Source organism: Talaromyces proteolyticus, assembly GCF_021365285.1.
Source record: "Talaromyces proteolyticus strain PMI_201 chromosome Unknown BGW36scaffold_3, whole genome shotgun sequence".
Classification (NCBI taxonomy): Eukaryota; Fungi; Ascomycota; class Eurotiomycetes; order Eurotiales; family Trichocomaceae; genus Talaromyces; species Talaromyces proteolyticus.
This window is the reverse complement of record NW_025764279.1, coordinates 611,428-629,225: the sequence shown is the minus strand read 5'-3', so window position 1 is coordinate 629,225 and position 17,798 is coordinate 611,428. Positions and strand designations below refer to the sequence as shown.

At 48.3% G+C, this 17,798-nt stretch overlaps 6 protein-coding genes across 6 annotated transcripts; 4 read left to right on the top strand and 2 right to left on the bottom strand.

Moving 5' to 3' along the window:
- Positions 1-394: 394 nt before the first annotated feature.
- BGW36DRAFT_289630 (aconitate hydratase) lies at positions 395-3,124 on the top strand (the record flags this gene model as incomplete). The annotated part of the gene is made up of 6 exons (XM_046210686.1): positions 395-430; positions 518-535; positions 652-729; positions 797-816; positions 869-2,813; positions 2,861-3,124. 6 exons carry the CDS (start codon positions 395-397, stop codon positions 3,122-3,124), a joined length of 2,361 nt encoding a protein of 786 aa, XP_046075101.1.
- Positions 3,125-4,519: 1,395 nt separating this feature from the next.
- BGW36DRAFT_424025 (uncharacterized protein) lies at positions 4,520-4,835 on the top strand (the record flags this gene model as incomplete). Its single annotated transcript, XM_046219912.1, has 2 exons — positions 4,520-4,670; positions 4,738-4,835. The coding sequence occupies 2 exons, from the start codon at positions 4,520-4,522 to the stop codon at positions 4,833-4,835; spliced, it is 249 nt and encodes an 82-aa protein (XP_046075100.1).
- Positions 4,836-7,029: 2,194 nt separating this feature from the next.
- On the bottom strand, positions 7,030-8,346 carry BGW36DRAFT_424024 (uncharacterized protein; the record flags this gene model as incomplete). Its single annotated transcript, XM_046219911.1, has 3 exons — positions 7,030-7,583; positions 7,633-8,043; positions 8,139-8,346. 3 exons carry the CDS (start codon positions 8,344-8,346, stop codon positions 7,030-7,032), a joined length of 1,173 nt encoding a protein of 390 aa, XP_046075099.1.
- A 1,731-nt stretch (positions 8,347-10,077) lies between these two features.
- BGW36DRAFT_371385 (uncharacterized protein) lies at positions 10,078-13,649 on the top strand. Its single transcript, XM_046215371.1, has 4 exons — positions 10,078-10,979; positions 11,033-12,679; positions 12,733-13,302; positions 13,367-13,649. Exons 1-4 carry the CDS (start codon positions 10,458-10,460, stop codon positions 13,376-13,378), a joined length of 2,751 nt encoding a protein of 916 aa, XP_046075098.1. The 5' UTR covers positions 10,078-10,457; the 3' UTR covers positions 13,379-13,649.
- Positions 13,650-14,963: 1,314 nt separating this feature from the next.
- On the top strand, positions 14,964-16,236 carry BGW36DRAFT_394564 (mitogen-activated protein kinase; the record flags this gene model as incomplete). The annotated part of the gene is made up of 5 exons (XM_046217926.1): positions 14,964-15,073; positions 15,119-15,314; positions 15,363-15,744; positions 15,793-16,140; positions 16,208-16,236. 5 exons carry the CDS (start codon positions 14,964-14,966, stop codon positions 16,234-16,236), a joined length of 1,065 nt encoding a protein of 354 aa, XP_046075097.1.
- Positions 16,237-16,398: 162 nt separating this feature from the next.
- Positions 16,399-17,789, bottom strand: BGW36DRAFT_335915 (tetrapyrrole biosynthesis, uroporphyrinogen III synthase). The gene is made up of 2 exons (XM_046212953.1): positions 17,269-17,789; positions 16,399-17,200 (listed from the first exon to the last, which is right to left on the bottom strand). Exons 1-2 carry the CDS (start codon positions 17,645-17,647, stop codon positions 16,515-16,517), a joined length of 1,065 nt encoding a protein of 354 aa, XP_046075096.1. The 5' UTR covers positions 17,648-17,789; the 3' UTR covers positions 16,399-16,514.
- Between the last annotated feature and the right edge of the window lie 9 nt (positions 17,790-17,798).

Genomic DNA, 17,798 nt, shown 5'->3' with positions numbered 1-17,798 from the left:
GCTGCCATTGGGGGAGACGACCCGCCGTAATCTTACGCGATACAGCGGATTACCCTCTAGCCCGGCGACATGCTTGTGGTGCGCCGCTGGTGCCGAGCAGTAGGCAGCCCGCGGCAGTGGTATTACCGACCCAATACGCGCATTCTTACCACAGTTGCGACTTGCGGTTCGAGCTCCGGTTTTAGTAGTACCGCCGCCAGCGTCACTGCGTTCTTTTCGCTCATAACACCTCAGTGCCTTCTTTTCACCTCGCTTTTTTCTCCTCCTCCTCTTCTCCTCATACCATCTCCTCTCCCCTCCATACTTTCCCCTACTATCCTAAGCTGGGGCAATTTCGGGACACGTTTCTTGGATGTGTTGCAAGTCTGTCTGTCTTGCCTAGAGAGCTATCAAGATGATCTCCACTAGGCTCACCCGCCTGGGTGCGCTGGTAAGTCGCCATCCACTTCCTATCAACCCGCCGGCTCATATGCAAAATAATCGCATTCATGGTTACTAATTAGTCTTTCTCTTACAGGGCACCAAGTCCCGAGCTGTAAGTTAGTCTGCTGTGTCGCTTGCCAACCCTGCCGTAGATCAAGGGTGGCCGCGACCGCGCCCGCAAACTGTCGTCAAAATCGGATATATACTGACATTGGATTGTGTTTGTAGTTGCTCGGTTCTCGCGGCCTTGCCACCGTGACTGATTCTCCTCTTGACAAGAAGGTTGAGATGACCAACTGGGAGAAGGTGAGTCGAAACCTCAGAAGTCCTGCTAGTAATAACGCGTGAATGCTAATTCGGGATACCGGAACAGGGGAACTACATCAACTACAAGTATGAGCTTGCTCGTAATCAGCTAACCAATTGAATACTAATATCCTGGTAGGAAAATGTCAGAGAACCTTGATATTGTTCGCAGCCGTCTCAACCGGCCTCTGGCCTTCGCTGAGAAAATTCTCTACTCTCACTTGGATGACCCCCACGGTCAGGAGATCGAGCGTGGAAAGTCCTACCTCAAGCTCCGCCCAGACCGTGTTGCTTGCCAGGACGCCACTGCCCAGATGGCCATTCTTCAGTTCATGTCCGCCGGCATGTCCGCGGTCCAAACCCCAGCCACTGTCCACTGTGATCACTTGATTGAGGCTCAGTTGGGTGGTGACAAGGATTTGGCTCGCGCCAATGAGATCAACAAGGAAGTGTACAACTTCCTTTCTTCTGCTTGCGCCAAGTACAACATCGGTTTCTGGAAGCCAGGCTCTGGTATCATCCACCAGATCATCCTCGAAAACTATGCTTTCCCCGGTGGTCTGTTGATCGGTACTGACTCTCACACTCCTAACGCTGGTGGTCTCGGTATTGCTGCTATTGGTGTCGGTGGTGCTGATGCGGTCGACGTCATGGCTGGCCTTCCATGGGAACTGAAGGCACCCAATGTTATTGGTATCAAATTGACTGGTCAGTTGTCTGGCTGGACTTCTCCCAAGGACATCATCTTGAAGGTTGCTGGTCTCCTCACTGTCAAGGGTGGTACTGGTGCCATCATTGAATACCACGGTCCTGGTACTGAATCCCTTTCTTGCACTGGTATGGGTACCATTTGCAACATGGGTGCTGAAATCGGTGCTACTACATCTCTCTTCCCCTTCAACGACCGCATGTACGACTACCTCAAGGCTACCAAGCGTCAGCACATTGGTGATTTCTCTCGTGAATACGCTAAGGAGCTCCGTGAAGACCCTGGCGCCGAGTATGACCAGTTGATTGAGATCAACCTCTCCGAGCTCGAGCCCCACATCAACGGTCCCTTCACTCCCGATCTTGCCACCCCTATCTCCAAGTTCAAGGAGGCTGTTGAGACCAACAAGTGGCCCGAGGAGCTCAAGGTCGGCCTGATTGGATCTTGCACCAACTCCTCCTACGAAGATATGTCTCGCGCTGCCTCTATCGCTCGTGATGCTTTGAACCACGGCATCAAGGCCAAGTCTCTCTTCACCGTCACTCCTGGCTCCGAGCAAATTCGTGCCACCATCGCTCGTGATGGTCAGCTTGAGACCCTTGAGGAGTTCGGAGGTGTTGTTCTCGCCAACGCCTGTGGTCCTTGCATCGGACAGTGGGACCGCAAGGATGTTAAGAAGGGCGAGCCCAACTCTATTGTCTCGTCTTACAACCGTAACTTCACTGGCCGTAACGACGCCAACCCAGCCACCCACGCTTTCGTCACTTCTCCCGATCTCGTTGTCGCCATGACTATTGCGGGTACTCTCAAGTTCAACCCTCTCACCGATAAGCTCAAGGACAAAGATGGAAACGAGTTCCTGTTGGCTCCCCCCTCCGGTGACGGTCTCCCTGCCAACGGATACGACCCCGGTCGTGACACCTACCAGGCTCCTCCTGCTGATCGTTCTGCTGTCCAAGTTGTTGTCTCGCCTAGCAGTGACCGTCTCCAGGTTCTTTCTCCCTTCGAGCCATGGAACGGAAAGGATGCCGAGGATATCCCTATCCTGATCAAGGCTCAGGGTAAGACTACTACTGATCACATCTCGATGGCTGGTCCATGGTTGAAGTACCGTGGTCATCTTGACAACATCTCCAACAACATGTTGATTGGTGCCACCAACGCCGAGAACGGTGAGGCTAACAAGGTCAAGAACGCCGTTACTGGAGAGTTTGGCCCAGTTCCTGCTACTGCTCGTGACTACAAGGCTCGTGGAATCAAGTGGGTTGTTATTGGTGACTGGAACTACGGTGAAGGAAGCTCTCGTGAACATGCTGCTCTTGAGCCTCGTCACCTTGGCGGTCTTGCCATTATCACCCGTTCTTTCGCCCGTATTGTGAGTACCATCTTTTTTGATCGAAATTATGCACTAACTGGTCCTAGCACGAAACCAACTTGAAGAAGCAGGGTATGCTTCCTCTTACCTTCATTGACCCCGCCGACTATGACCGCATTCCTCCTGATGCTAAGGTCGACCTTCTCTGCACTCAGTTGGCTGTTGGCAAGCCCATCACCCTGCGCGTGCACCCCAAGGATGGCAAGTCTTTCGATGTTGAGCTCGCCCACACCTTCAACGAATCTCAGCTCGAGTGGTTCCGCGATGGATCTGCCCTCAACACCATGGCCAAGAAGTCGAAGTCCGCTTAAATGGGATACATATAGATTGCTATAAAGAGCTTGTCACATGCTAAGGAAGGAAATTTCCATGGCCATTTTGAGCGACGATTAGGGGCTCTACTTGGGTAGAGTGGGATGATATCAGAGGTTGAAGTCGCAAACCTCGGCTTCTTGTAGAAGCGGAAAAAATCCAGTATAAATTTCTTCAGGACCTTTTGTTGCCGTTGCTGGTTGGTCTGGGGGTTCTTTTGGTGTTATTGCATGGATATAGCCTGTCTTGTTTCCATATGTCATTTACCATTTTGTCTACTTAGGTACTCTGTATAACGATACTTTTGTAACCTTCAATTCTTTATCTTTAAACTATCCTTTGAACTAACCCTTGAGAGGTTACTAGACATCTACCAAACCCATTGGTGGTACCAGGCTATGCATTGAGTGATTGTTTCGCATAAGTATGTGTCTTGTACTCCAAACATTTGAACCCTTCTACAACTCCTAACTTCCTCAGCCCTCTCTCACCCCAAGTCCAGAGAATGCAGCTCCTGGTTCTTATCTCCATCTTAATCGCGTCGGCTTCACTGGTGGCCTCCTATAATGATTGGTCTAGGACGTGCCGCTCCCCCTCTGGAGATCCGCAGTGGCCGTCACCTCCAATTTGGGCCGTATTGAATGCAAGTGTGGATGGGAGGTTCATTGCGACGGTTCATCTCGCCAGCGTCTGCCATGATCCGACGTATGATGAAGAACGATGCACAGAACTCCAGCAAGTCAGGTCTCTATCTCAGACACAGTCAGTGTTCCACCCCTCAATTGTTCAGCATTCATCTCTAGCCTATATCAAGCATCTACACTCCTGCTTCCATCGTGGAACCACTTGCGCAGAATCAGAGCTGTGATCCATATACACCGCGATCATGCCCGTATCAATTGGGGAACTACTTGGATTATGCCATCACGTCACTTCGTCAGCCCATATTGCGGCCGGTGTTAAATTTGCTCATGAGCATAACATCAGACTAGTCATCAAGAGTACCGGGCACGATCTGCTGGGTAAAAGCACTGGCTGAGGGTCCCTTGGCATCTGGGTGCACAGCCTGGATACCATCGAGTTCTCTAACTACACCAGTGCGGTCTATAATGGACCAGCAGTCAGGCTTGGGTCGGGGTCCAGTCGTGGCAGACCCACGAAGCCGCTCCCTATAACCTGGGACGTACCCTACCGTCGCTGTGGGAGGCGTCTACGCATAGGGCGACGGCCACTCTCTCCTCAGCTCGAAATATGGCCTGTCGGTTGACAATGTCTTGGAGTGGAAAGTCGTCCTAGCTAATGAGTCATACATCGTGACTACACCCGCGGTCTAACCAGACTTATACTGGGCGCTCAGTGGCGAAGGGAGCTCAACCTACGCCATTGTCATCTCCATGATCGTCAAGGCCTTCCCTGAAACTAGCACTGGCAACAGCACAGCTGCCATCACCTACACATCCGATGGTATTTCTGAGGACACGGTCAGGGCTGGTGTAATCGCTTTCCACAACCACTTTCCTACATGGGTCGATGCCGGCGGCGTTCGTGGCCTACAGCATTCTGAACAACTTTTTCTACCGGCGCCCTCTCACCCTTCTTGATAAAACGCTAGAGGAAACGCAAGCTCTCATCGACCCATCTACCGCCGACCCTGATGAATTGGGGATCCAATACGTGTTGAATGTCACCAATTACCGCACTTCCCTTTAGCTCTTCAGTGACTTCTACGGTCCGTTGCCCTATGGCATCTATGGAAGTGCGCAGGTCCAAGGTGGCCGTCTTATTCTCCGCTCCCTTATAACATCTAATCATAGCGCCAACCTCGTTTCGGTGTCCAGGAATATCACCGCATCCGGAGACTTCATGATGATTGGGTCAGTGTGAATGTCTCCCTATCGCACCGAATGGGCTGAATCCGTACTGGCGCCAGACCATTGTCCAAACACGATTCAGTCCACTTGGAACTTCTCCATGAGTTGGGATAGTCAACTTGAGAAGGAAGGTTAAAAATATAAAATTGAAAATTGAAAGATAGATCCAATTGGTGTGGCACGGTGAAGTACTGTGCCCAGGGTTGTAGATGGAGTAGGGTTGAAGCTGGATATCGGTTCACCACTATGGCATTATTGGCATAGAAGCAGCCAATAAGAAGCTAGGGATCTAGATGGACAATAGAGAGATAAATGTCTTCGAACCGGGGTTGTTCGGACCTCTCGGTCCTACCGGATTAGGTGCAAATGTATTAATTATGAACTATAATTTTAACTTTAGGTATATATAATTTTGAATTTACAGATATGTATTATAAGAAAAATAAACCAATAAAGAGTTATTTAATTGATTCCATATAAATATTGTTAAATTGTGTAAAATTATGTTTTTATGTAAGGTCAAAAACATAGATATATGGAGGGCATTCCTTTAACAATAGAGAGCAATTAAGCCGAAACACCTATGAAGCATCTTACCAGCGTCGGATTCTGAGATTCCTCAAAAGTGCTTATTTTTGGAGACTTGTAGACTGTAATCCAATCAGAAAGTGCCAAATAGTCACCTGGGGAGGTGCATACTGCATATGTGGACTCGAGAATGGGGCAAGAGAACAGACAAGTAACTATAAACCTTGAGATACGTATTTACTACAAGCCAAATTACACAAAATTTACTGTACGCAGGGATTGCACCAGGTATCCTAGTCATAGAGGACGGAGGTGCATCATGTATGCGACGTCAGTATCATGAAACCCAACATTACGGCGCGGAGGTGCTCTGATTTCAGAATTCAGATCGAGATCGAGATTGTCTCGACTATTAGATTCTATAGATAAAGGTCTAAGTCCGTTTGCGTAAAACAGCGTTACAGTAGAGCCAGATTTACTAAACAAAATTGTGCAAATTATAGGTAAAGTTGTTAGTTATATGCGTTCCTACATGTGTAGCATGTAGGTATATGTAATGCGCAGCCGCCTCTATTGGTTTGTTACCGCTTCTTGCCGCATTTAGGCAATATCACGTAACCAATCAGGCATCCTTCACTGACCTATGCTGAGCACTCACTGATCATGATGAGTATGCCCACTGAGCGTATGACGAGCAATGATGAGCGCTCACTGTTCCGTTCACTGCTCGTAGTGATTGCTTACTGAGTAGATGTCAGGGGTTGCTGAAAATTCATCAGGTATGATGAATTAAACAGTTTCCCTTGAGAAACTTTGCTTAGGTCCACGTTTTCTGACACCCCCGTACTCTCCATTCCTAGGGGGCATACTAACGCAAGGGCTTTAATGAAGGGTCGGGATGATATTAATCGCTGTTCGCAAACAAGTTCCTACCTCGGACATTTGATCTAGCTTGGAACGATTTCATCCCCCTACGCGTGACTCGGCGGATCAGAGATGATCTTCACTTTCAAAAATAAGATGATGTTAGCTCAATTCTAGATCAGCATTATGGTGATCTCTGGGGTGCGGCGCAATTCTGGATACGACATTGCTAAATGAATATTTCGATGACCTGAGCTGAAAAGTATATGTAAAATGAAAATATTCATCATATCTCCCTACCAACACAGGATATCAGAAGTTTCCACTCATTTTCCCCAACTCAAATCTCAAGGCTGGCTGTATATTGTTCATGACTAACGCAGAGACAAATCCCACTTTTGAGGCCAAAACTGCCGTATTCAGTAATCCTAGCCTTCCCCGCGCGGCATGATTGGACAGATCAATAATAAAAAGTCGATATTCACACTGATTTCTTATTGCCAACGAATTCCACAGATTTTTGAGGGAATACAAAATGAGATTAACTAAATAGGATGGAATCTTGAAGTTATTATAGTATGGAGCATCTAGAAAAAGAAATATTGAAGCACATAATCTTCTCTTAGTAGGCAAGTATTTTTTTAATCTAGAAAGTCATATCTATGTAAGTACCGCAAGATTGCATCTTCACACTCGCCCATCACTTCCTCCAAACGCGGGAAGTCTCTTTTTCCAAGGTTTTGGAGATACGTTGGCTTGATTTTGTTGCTTAGTATATCAACTATATAGCGGCGTGACTCGAATTTTTCGCCCGTTGCATAAACTGCTTCGAACTTTAAACATAGATAGTGCCAATTGAGATCCTCTTCAGCAATTTCGTCTATCTCAATCAAGTTCAAAGCAGCCCGTGAGCGCCAATAGCGATCTGGAATAGCGATTTGCAACGCGATTCCTAAATTCGATACTTCCTTGCAATCCAGAAAATCTAGAATCTCAAACCATATCTCAAGCGGTAGATCTGGTATCATAGACTGCGGCAAAGGTTGAGCGAAGGATATCTGTTTTTTGATTCGCCTGCTTGAATCGATGATATTTTGCGTCCACGGGTTTCTGGATGGATCATAGTCCACTCTATCTTGTAATTCATACAAATTCCTTGACCATAGTTCTGAAATAATATCCCCCCCCCGTTCAGCTGGATGATGACTTAGTATCTATTCGCCAATCCAGTTTGCCATACGTACCACAGGAAGAATTTTTCATTGCAACTATTTCGTATATATTGAATGGCCAAGTGTTTCCCTCTCCCCGAAACCCGGAGATAATTCCAAAGGTAGTTCGTAGTGCTATAGCAATGAAAAGTTCAAGGTTTTCAGCTACACCAGGACCAAGTTTCCATTGTGCCAGTTTCCAGCAACTCATATGTATGCCAATTGGCAAATGGCGCAAGTCTATCTTTTCATAGTCGTCACCCAGATCGCCGTTCCACCAGGATAAGTCGGGAGCGACGTCGTAAATTTTGGTAAAATCTTTTCTGTCTCTTGGTGGTACTCCAGCAAAAGCTTTAGCAGCATCTTTGGGTGCTGTAAAGGTGGTATTAAACTGCTGTCCTATGCCCGTAAGAGTGAACTCTCCTTTAGAAAAATCATATAAAACTGTATATAGAGATCACATGTCAGTGTTTTCTTCAGAGGATTATGCATAAATGCAATTCCTTTTTATCTGGACTATAGGGGAGGAGCACGCTTACTCAGACGGTAAAAAGAGGTCCAGATACTTGCCATGTCTTTGTCAATATATTTTGACTCGAGTTCTTTTGCGTCTAAAAAGAGGACTTTCCGTTGTCCATGGCGTATTTCCCACTTTTCATCGTTCAGAAAAATAGCGTCCTCCTCCAACCAGGACGGGTTCAAGTAGGAACCGCATACACAACAACCGGAACAACTGTGAGGCCGCATCCTTGTTGCTTATATAGTAAATAAGGATTTAATTTTGTCGGCAAAGGGTGAAGATATTGAAGACTTGACTGCATATAGCACTGAGATAAGTAAGGTAAGTATATATATACTGGCTAGGTAAGTATGTCATGATGATTTGCAGACTTTCACGGTTGTCATTGTGATCTTTGACGTTGGGTTTGTCAGGACTTTTATGGTACGGTCTGTCAGCCTTAGAATCTTGGTAGTTTGGGTTTACTAAAAATAGTTCTGTATTTTAGATGAAACTATTCAGGCACGTACCAGAATCTCCCTTTTATGTGTGGAATGCGAGCACAGGCAGGAGACGAGTCTGGGGACCTCGTTTTCATCTCGCCAGGGATGCAAGCGCCATTCATTCGCGAATGATTTGGATTCGGCAGAATCACATATAAGTGCAACGGCACTACGACAAGCGAGTGGCCAACAGGGTTTGGAAAAGGCCGATGGCACAGTCAGATTCTTTTTGGCTAATCTGCTTCATGGGGAAAGCTTCGCCCATGTCCTTGATGATTGGTAGGCCGTAGGCCGAACTCTTCAGGGTGTCTCAGAAGGGCTCAACTATAAGTGTACAGCCACCAAGAAAGTACAAACATCATTGAGTTGCTTGCTTCATGGGGACAGCTTCGACTAGGTCCTTGAGGATTAGTAAGCCGTAGGCCGAACGACTCAGGGTGTCCTAGAAGGGCTTGACTATAAGTGTGCATAGATGATCTAGAGACAAACTCTAGAATGGACTGTGCCAGGATCGGCAGAAAGAGAGGGGAGGGTGCTAAAATCGGACTTCGCGCCTCCGCGTGGTAGCACCTGGGCAATGCGGTTATAGCAAACCGTAGCTAGAGCCCAGAATACGTGTCGTCGGACTCGGACAGTTTGTGTCACCAAGTTCTCATGGGAATATTTTGATGAGATAGGTTTTCCCTTGATTTGTCTCTCGGAGCGGCGCTGACGACATGCAGGACTTCGGCTGATACAGTAATCCTAAACCGTTTTAGTTTAATGATTTCGCAATCGTACCATTCAATGAATTGGACGAACGCCGTGTTTTATTTTCTGCTTAATTCTTGATCCTGTCGAGTTCAATCGAATTGTCATGATCTAGGGTCCAGCAAAGTGACACAATATTAGCTAACGTGGTACAAGTCGTGAACCGCCAGTTCATGAAAAGCCTGGGCATGAGCGAACCAATAGAGCCTTTGAACCGCTGAGTGGGTATGGAATTGACAGTCTGGTAGCGGTAAAGTTTAGGAATTGGGTTCAGTTGCAATTGAGTGTGGAGGTTACGACTTTGGAGGTTATTAATGCAAAGACGCTGAGGGCACTTTCTCACCTTTTCTTCGTATCAATAATTCCTTCACCATATAGATAGTGGTACCTAGCCGCTCACTGGATAGATCATTAAAGTAAACGGCATCACGCTATGAAGTATTTGTTCTTATAATCAGTTAGTAACATGGTTTGTTAAATATATTTCATCCCCCGATTTAGCAACCTTGTGGACAGAAAATTGAACCCCACCGAGTTGAATCCAATTTTGAACTATTTATTTATACACATGAGTTTTCCATAGTGCATGTTTATGGACGAACAGGAGACCATTTCTGCGTCGTCGTTATTAGCATATATATATTTAACGATTGTTGTTGCAGCCAAAGACGGCCAAGTTGCACGCCGGCAACGCTGATTGGCTGGTGGGGCGGCGAAGAAAGGCCACCTTCGCAGAAGGGCTTCTTAGTCGTCACTAACAGTGCGGTATGAGAGCTCTCACCTCCGAATCTCTTGCTTCCAGCCGCTCTCACTGTCAACGCCCACCCGATCAAGACACGGCGGCCTTTGAATAATACCCCCGGCTTGCCTGACTCGCATTCGCGTGTCTTCCTATTCGATTGCGCTTGTGGACAGCTCTCGATTTTGAGTACGGCGCGCTGCATCTTCCCCGCAGTCTGTGTGGGATTCATTCGTCGGTTACTGACCCCTGTGACAGTGACACTATAGCGCGTCATCCGAGTATCGATTGCACTCTCTGACCTACAGAAGGCGCTGCGCTCGTGTGAGTCTTGTCGACATCCCAAGCCACAACACCCAATTCCTCGATGGCCTCACCACAGGGAGGCTATCCTCCTCAGGAAGGCTACGGCCAGGCGCCAGCTCAACCCCCAGCACCCGCCCCAGCTCCCTCAGCCGGCGGAAAGAAGAAACGTGCCTATGCTGGACAAGCATATGAATTTGGTTCTGGTGCGAATGCGGCTCTTGGAGGACAACAACAAGGTGGTGGCAACTATGGTGCCTATGCTGCCCAGGCGGCCGCTGCTGGATATTCACCATCTGGTTTTGCAACAGACCCCGGTGCTGCATATGTTTCGCCTCAACCTGCAGCTCCGGTTGTTGGAGGCTACCAAGCGCCTGCTCCTGGATACCCAGGCCCTGGGGATGCTGGCGTGGCTCAAGTAACCCAGCAGTTTGGTCAGATGGGTGTGGCTGATCCGCACCAGCAACCACAGCAAGTTCCAAGAGCAGTCCCTCTGAACCAGCTCTACCCAACCGACCTTCTCACTCAACCTTTCAATGTCGCTGAGCTGGACTATCCACCTCCTCCAATCATTCTACCTCCAAACGTGAGTTGTCTAGACCTGTTTATTTGTTGTTGTCATCGCTAAATTTTGACTAGACAAGTGTCTATCCTTCGCCTTATGCCAACTGTCCGCCCAAATATGTGCGATCGACTCTCAATGCCGTCCCAACCAATCACTCGCTTCTCAAGAAGTCGAAACTTCCATTTGCCCTTGTTATCCAGCCATATGCCACGCTACATGATGTTGAAGATAACGTTCCAGTTATTCCTGACCAGGTCATCTCTCGATGCAGACGTTGCCGGTCATACATTAACCCATTTGTTTCCTTCTTGGACCAAGGCCATCGGTGGCGTTGCAACATGTGCAACTTGACAAACGATGTACCTCAGGCATTTGATTGGGATACCACTCTACAGAAACCAGCAGATCGCTCGCAGCGTCCAGAGTTGAACTACTCTGTTGTAGAGTTTGTTGCTCCACAGGAGTACATGGTCCGTCCGCCGCAGCCATTGGTCTACTTGTTCTTGATCGATGTCAGCTACGCCTCGGTGACGAATGGCCTCCTTGCAACGGCCGCCCGATGCATCAAAGAAAGTTTGGACAGGATCCCCAATGCAGACAGAAGGACACGACTTGGTTTCTTGGCAGTCGACTCCAGCCTCCATTACTTTACTATTCCTCGAGATGGATCAGAAAACTCCGACCCGAGGATGTTAGTTGTCAGTGACTTGGATGAGCCTTTCCTGCCAATTCCAGGTGATCTCCTGGTGACCTTGAGCGAGTGCCGTGAGAACATTGAGACTTTCCTCGACAAATTGCAAGATATGTTCCAGAACACTCAGAGTGGTGGTTGTGCTATGGGATCTGCTCTCCGAGCGGGTTACAAGCTGATTTCTCATGTTGGCGGAAAGATTACGGTGTTATCATCTTCATTGCCTAACATTGGACATGGCGCACTTACGGTTCGTGAAGATAAGAAGCTTCTAGGTACCAGCAAGGAGAGTAGCCTATTGCAAACTGGAAACAGCTTTTACAAGAGCTTTGCGGTTGAGTGCTCTAAGGCCCAAGTATCCGTTGACATGTTCCTGTTCTCGTCACAATACCAAGATGTTGCTTCCCTCAGCAATCTGCCACGATATACTGGTGGTCAGACGTATTTCTACCCCGGATGGAACGCTGCTCGTACGGAAGATGCTATCAAGTTCGCTCGAGAATTCTCGGATTATCTCTCTTCCGAAATTGGATTGGAAGCTGTGCTGCGTGTGCGTGCCACCACTGGTCTACGCATGAACACATTCTACGGAAACTTCTTTAACCGTAGTTCGGACCTTTGTGCATTTCCTGCGTTCCCTCGTGACCAAGCTTATGTGGTGGAGGTTGCCATTGATGAAACTGTTACTAAGCCAGTTGTCTGCTTGCAGACAGCTGTTTTGCACACTACATGCAATGGCGAGCGCAGGATCCGAGTCCTGACATTGGCATTGCCGACCACCCAAAACCTGGCAGATCTCTACGCATCGGCCGACCAGCAGGCAATTACTACTTACTTCAGCCACAAGGCGGTTGAACGTGTCCTGTCCAGCGGATTGGAGCCTGCACGCGAAGCTGTCCAGTCGAAGATTGTTGAGCTTCTTTCGACGTACCGCAAGGAGCTTGCTGGTGGCAGCGTTGGAGGCGGTGGTCTACAGTTCCCTGCTAATATGAGAGGGTTGCCTGTGCTGTTCCTCGCGTTGATCAAGAATGTAAGTTTTCTCTTTCTTTCTTTATCGAATTAAGCAAACTCTAATTGTTACAGCTTGGCCTCCGCAAATCAGCACAGATCCCTACCGACATGCGGTCAGCGGCTCTCTGTCTACTCTCTACATTACCGTTGAACCTTCTGATTCAGTACATCTACCCGAAGATGTATTCTCTTCACGACATGCCAGACGATGCTGGTCTGCCAAATGAGCAGAGCGGCGAAATCGTTCTCCCGCCGCCGGTCAACCTGTCATCAGAACGCCTGGTGCCGTACGGTCTCTATCTGATTGATGACGGCCAGACGCAGTTCTTGTGGGTGGGACGTGACACGGTTCCGCAGCTGTTGGTGGATGTATTCGGGGTTGCTGACAGAGCGCAGTTGCGGGTGGGCAAGCAATTCCTGCCTGAGCTGGACAATGACTTCAACGAGCGCGTGCGGGCGATTGTTCAGAAAAGCAAAGACCACAAGGCAAAAGGGGTGGGCAGCATCATCTCGCCTCAGCTGTACATTGTCAAGGAGGACGGGGAGCCTGGGTTGCGGCTGTGGGCGCAGACCATGCTGGTCGAGGACCGCACCGACCAGAGCGCCAGTCTGCAGCAGTTCATGGGCTCGCTGCGAGATAAGGTATGATATCATGCAGCCAACTTTAATAACATCCTTGATTGATGGCTGACCGGTCTTGACGCAGGTTGTGCAGTAGTTAATGGCGAATACAAGTGTTTATTATTAGATATGTAGCGTCGAGCATTCGTATTCTTATTCTTATTCCACCATCCCTGCGCCTGGTAATCCTGGTCCTCCACTGGCACCGTGTCGCAGCCGGACTGAATGTTTCGCGCCAAGGGGAGCAATGTGATTAGCTGCTTCACAACCGTTTCCAGTTTCCGACGTGTGTGTAAACATAGCCCTCGTAGGTTTAATTATGTCGCAGCAGCAGACGCCACTAATGTTTGAGAAGGCAAACTGTGGAGCAGAGCCCTGCGACGCCCGCGCTCCAGCAGGAGTGCTGATTGGCTGGCTGCTGTGACAGCCGGGGCCCAAAATCAGGTCACTCTGATATTATTACAAGAGTATCTTACAATAATAGTCACAGGTCTGTCAGCTGTTGGTTACTCTCGTGCTGTTACTCATTATTGCTATTAGTACTATTTGATATTGAGATCGAGATTGATATTCGACGCCGATGTATAGTACAAGCGCTGTGAGTGGCTGCAAGCGTGCGGTACTGCCGGGCCACTCGTATTTTTGATTGGCCACTCTGATTGGCTGCACCTCGTCTCAGGCACCCTTTTAGCCTTGCGCGCGGGGGGTACTGTCACCAGATTACGCTCCCGAGTAAACTACAAGAGGGGAACCGCCCGTGTGATTGCCCCACCGGATGGCTGCTTGCTCTCTCTCCCCCCATCTCGACTTGTTGACCTGTGGACTTGTTCACGTTGTCTCTGCTTGCGTCCTTACCTTCCCGCTGCATACAGAGCTCGAGTAAGCGCTCGACTCGGCCTGGAACCCAAAAAATATATATACTCGCGCGGACAAAGCTTGCTTGGAATTTCTACACTCCGACGTGATCGACCCCACCTCCCGTCACATATACTAGGTCGCCCATTTACCTGTCGTCTGTCGCCTGTTCCCTGTTTATAGATTATCCCTCTGGTACGTCTCCAATCATTGTGTATATTAGACGATGTTGCTGGCTCGCCACTGAGCACTGGACCATTGCTGTATGACTCAAGAACAGCGAAATTAACTGCATTATGCTGACCCAAGTCTCTCCTAAGCGCGACTTATTCGTATTGTACCATCTCCCTCTCGTCTATCCGCCAGCCTGATACGAGCCTACGACTATATGCTATAGGACTGGATGCCTGAGTTTTCGAAAGTGCAGCTATCTGAGTAGTCTTTGGAACACCCTTGAAGCGGCCCCTTTGTGTCTGTGAAACGTGCCATATCTCGCTGAACTCGCCGGCGGATCAACAATATATATACTTGCGTGCGCCAATTGACAAGGCGTCTCAAACGAGAAAGTATAGGTATGCGTGATTACTTTTCGTTGGCTTGTTGTCTTGAGCGTTTCGTCGGGGCTCGTCGTCATATCTTGAAATCGGGGGGCTGGTAGCGGTCACTCGAGTCTATTGTTGTTCTCTTCAATAGAGCGGATTGCGCCAGCCACCTCTTGTTGTTGATATCTGCCTTGTCATTCGATTTTTGCTTTTCTCCCCTCTCTCTGTCAATATCCTGTTTATCCTCAAGTATTTGCATTGACAACGTCTTATCAGAGAGCCACCATGGCTCAAGGTCAAAACTCGCAAGGAGGGTCGAGGAAGATCTCCTTCAATGTGTCGGATCAATATGATATCCAGGATGTCATTGGAGAGGGTGCTTATGGTGTCGTCTGGTAAGCCTGACATCTCTGTGGCTAAGCACCATCTAATATTCACAGCTCTGCACTGCATAAACCTTCAGGGCAGAAAGTAGCTATCAAAAAGATTACGCCATTCGACCATTCCATGTTCTGTCTCCGAACACTACGAGAGATGAAGCTACTGAGATATTTCAACCATGAGAACATTATCTCCATTCTTGATATCCAACGACCTCGCAACTACGATAGCTTTACCGAAGTTTACCTCATCCAGGTGCGTCTTTCACTCTTTTCTACACTACAGAGAAGCTAATTCTTACAGGAACTCATGGAAACCGACATGCACCGTGTCATTCGCACGCAGGAGCTGTCCGATGACCACTGCCAGTACTTTATCTATCAGACATTGCGCGCATTAAAGGCAATGCACTCTGCCAATGTCCTGCATCGAGATTTGAAGCCATCCAATCTCCTGTTGAATGCGAACTGCGACTTGAAAGTGTGCGATTTCGGACTTGCTCGTTCTGCAGCGTCAACCGACGACAACTCGGGCTTCATGACAGAATACGTCGCCACTCGCTGGTACCGTGCTCCTGAAATCATGTTGACTTTCAAGGAATACACCAAGGCGATCGATGTTTGGAGTGTCGGCTGTATCTTGGCAGAGATGCTGAGTGGGAAACCATTGTTTCCTGGAAAAGACTGTAAATCTCCTGACTCTCATCCGCTGTCTACAACTAACCATTGACAAGACCACCACCAACTCACCTTGATTCTCGATGTCCTCGGCACACCTACTATGGAGGACTACTACGGTATCAAATCCCGTCGTGCTCGCGAGTACATTAGGTCGTTACCATTCAAGAAGAAAATCCCCTTCAAGGCGCTTTTCCCTAAGACAAACGATCTCGCCCTGGACTTGTTAGAGAAACTGCTAGCTTTCAACCCCGCCAAGCGCATTACTGTCGAAGATGCCCTGCGCCATCCATACCTGGAACCATACCACGACCCTGAAGACGAGCCAACTGCAGACCCGATCCCTGAAGAGTTCTTTGATTTCGACAAGAACAAGGATGCACTGAGCAAGGAGCAATTGAAGGGTGAGTCCATTACCTATGTCCCATCATTGCAATTCGCACGTTCGCATTACTGATATTTGGAATGTAGTTCTTATTTATGAGGAAATCATGCGGTAAACTGACTCTCCACACATCTGATTAAACAATTATCAAAGAAACTACATGGTCTTTAAAAATGGATATTTGACTTGAATGTGAAATGCAATGTGTATGAGGCCTTTTTTTTGTTAAGCGATTGTTATGTCCACGAATTCTAATAAAAATTGAAATCTTCCGACTCAGTCAAGGTATCTTCTGGTCTTCAATACTAACATCATTGCCTGTACAAACGCATTTTCACGTTTCTCGTCGCCGATAGGTACTTAATGTCGATATATACACCCCATATGTTACTCTTACACTTCCCCTTGATAATACGCCCGAATTGCCTCTCCCACTCCCTCCGGACTAGGCCGCTTAGCAACTACATCCGGCTCAACCGCGTATTTCGTGCGCAGATAGTCGCATGTAGTGGGGCCGATTGTTGCTATCAAACACTTCTTCTTCGTTACCGTCTTCGTACCCTCTACAGACGTACTCGAGGGTAACTTGCCAAGAGTTCGAAGGACCGCATCGCACCCCGTCGGCGAGAATATGACCACCCACATACTCTCCTCCTCATCGCTCTGACCATCACCGCTTCTATCCCTGTAACCCCGCTCCCCAGCATCAACCGCACCCCGAAAAGCATCCTCAAACCCAGCCATTTCCGTCGTCTCATACACCACCAATTCATCAACAATAATCCGCTGCGCTTCGTCTAGTGCTGGATCCATTAGAGTCCTGGGTATGACATCGCGGCGTTGGTCGCCGACTAGGAACAGCAATCCCGGCTTATCACTTCCTTTTCCGTCGGAGTGGTTGTGGCGCGGATTGTAATGCTCAAGGATCATTCGAGCTAGATTCTCGCCATTGCCTGCCTCTTCACCGTATATCGTTGCAAAGGGCAGGTATTTGTCGCGCAGGGGCGTGAGGAGACGAGTCGTCGCGGGGCCGACGGTGTACAGGATCATAGATTTAGATGCTGCCGTTGCTGCCTCAACTACATCATTGCTATTAGCTAGCTATCTTTCACCTCTCCATTATAAAGATTGGAAGGAGGAGACGAACTTGGAATGTTATTTGCCAAACAATGCCCAAATGCCTCCACGGCTCGCTGGCTCGTGAAAATCATGCCTCCGTATTTCTTTTTACTTAGTGTGTCACCAATAAATGACGTCTCCCCCGCCGTTGCCATTGTCATCGCAACCTGTGAACTCTGGAAGTATGACTTTAGAATAGATAAATTAAGCTCGTGGAATCGATGCGAGAGCACAGGTACAAAAACCGGCTTGAAGCCATGTGCCTCTGCGCTTCCCGACGAGGACAATGAGGATGGGAAGTCATTGTGTCGTCGGAAGTATTCATCGTACAAGTCACGAGGCGTCGTCGGGGTTTTGAGGAGGAAGATTGGCGGTCTCCTTGTGTTGGGAGGTAATGAGTTGGACATTATTATGATGTCGGTTTATGCTGTGGTTACCGCATGTATGCGTGTAGGTTGTTCGAGTAGGTGTTTATTAATAGGGAGGAGAAGAGGTGGACAGGGGGTAGGTAATGTACAAGTAAGAATGGTGTAGGATTGAAGATCGATTGAGTTGAGA

Coding starts and splice junctions, on each gene's coding strand:
- BGW36DRAFT_371385 (XM_046215371.1), top strand. CDS start 10,458: ATGGCCTCACCACAGGGAGGCTATCCTCCTCAGGAAGGCTACGGCCAG. Junction 10,980..11,032: donor CAATCATTCTACCTCCAAAC/GTGAGTTGTCTA, acceptor AATTTTGACTAG/ACAAGTGTCTATCCTTCGCC. Junction 12,680..12,732: donor TCCTCGCGTTGATCAAGAAT/GTAAGTTTTCTC, acceptor TAATTGTTACAG/CTTGGCCTCCGCAAATCAGC.
- BGW36DRAFT_335915 (XM_046212953.1), bottom strand. CDS start 17,647: ATGTCCAACTCATTACCTCCCAACACAAGGAGACCGCCAATCTTCCTC. Junction 17,201..17,268: donor TTTGGCAAATAACATTCCAA/GTTCGTCTCCTC, acceptor GCAATGATGTAG/TTGAGGCAGCAACGGCAGCA.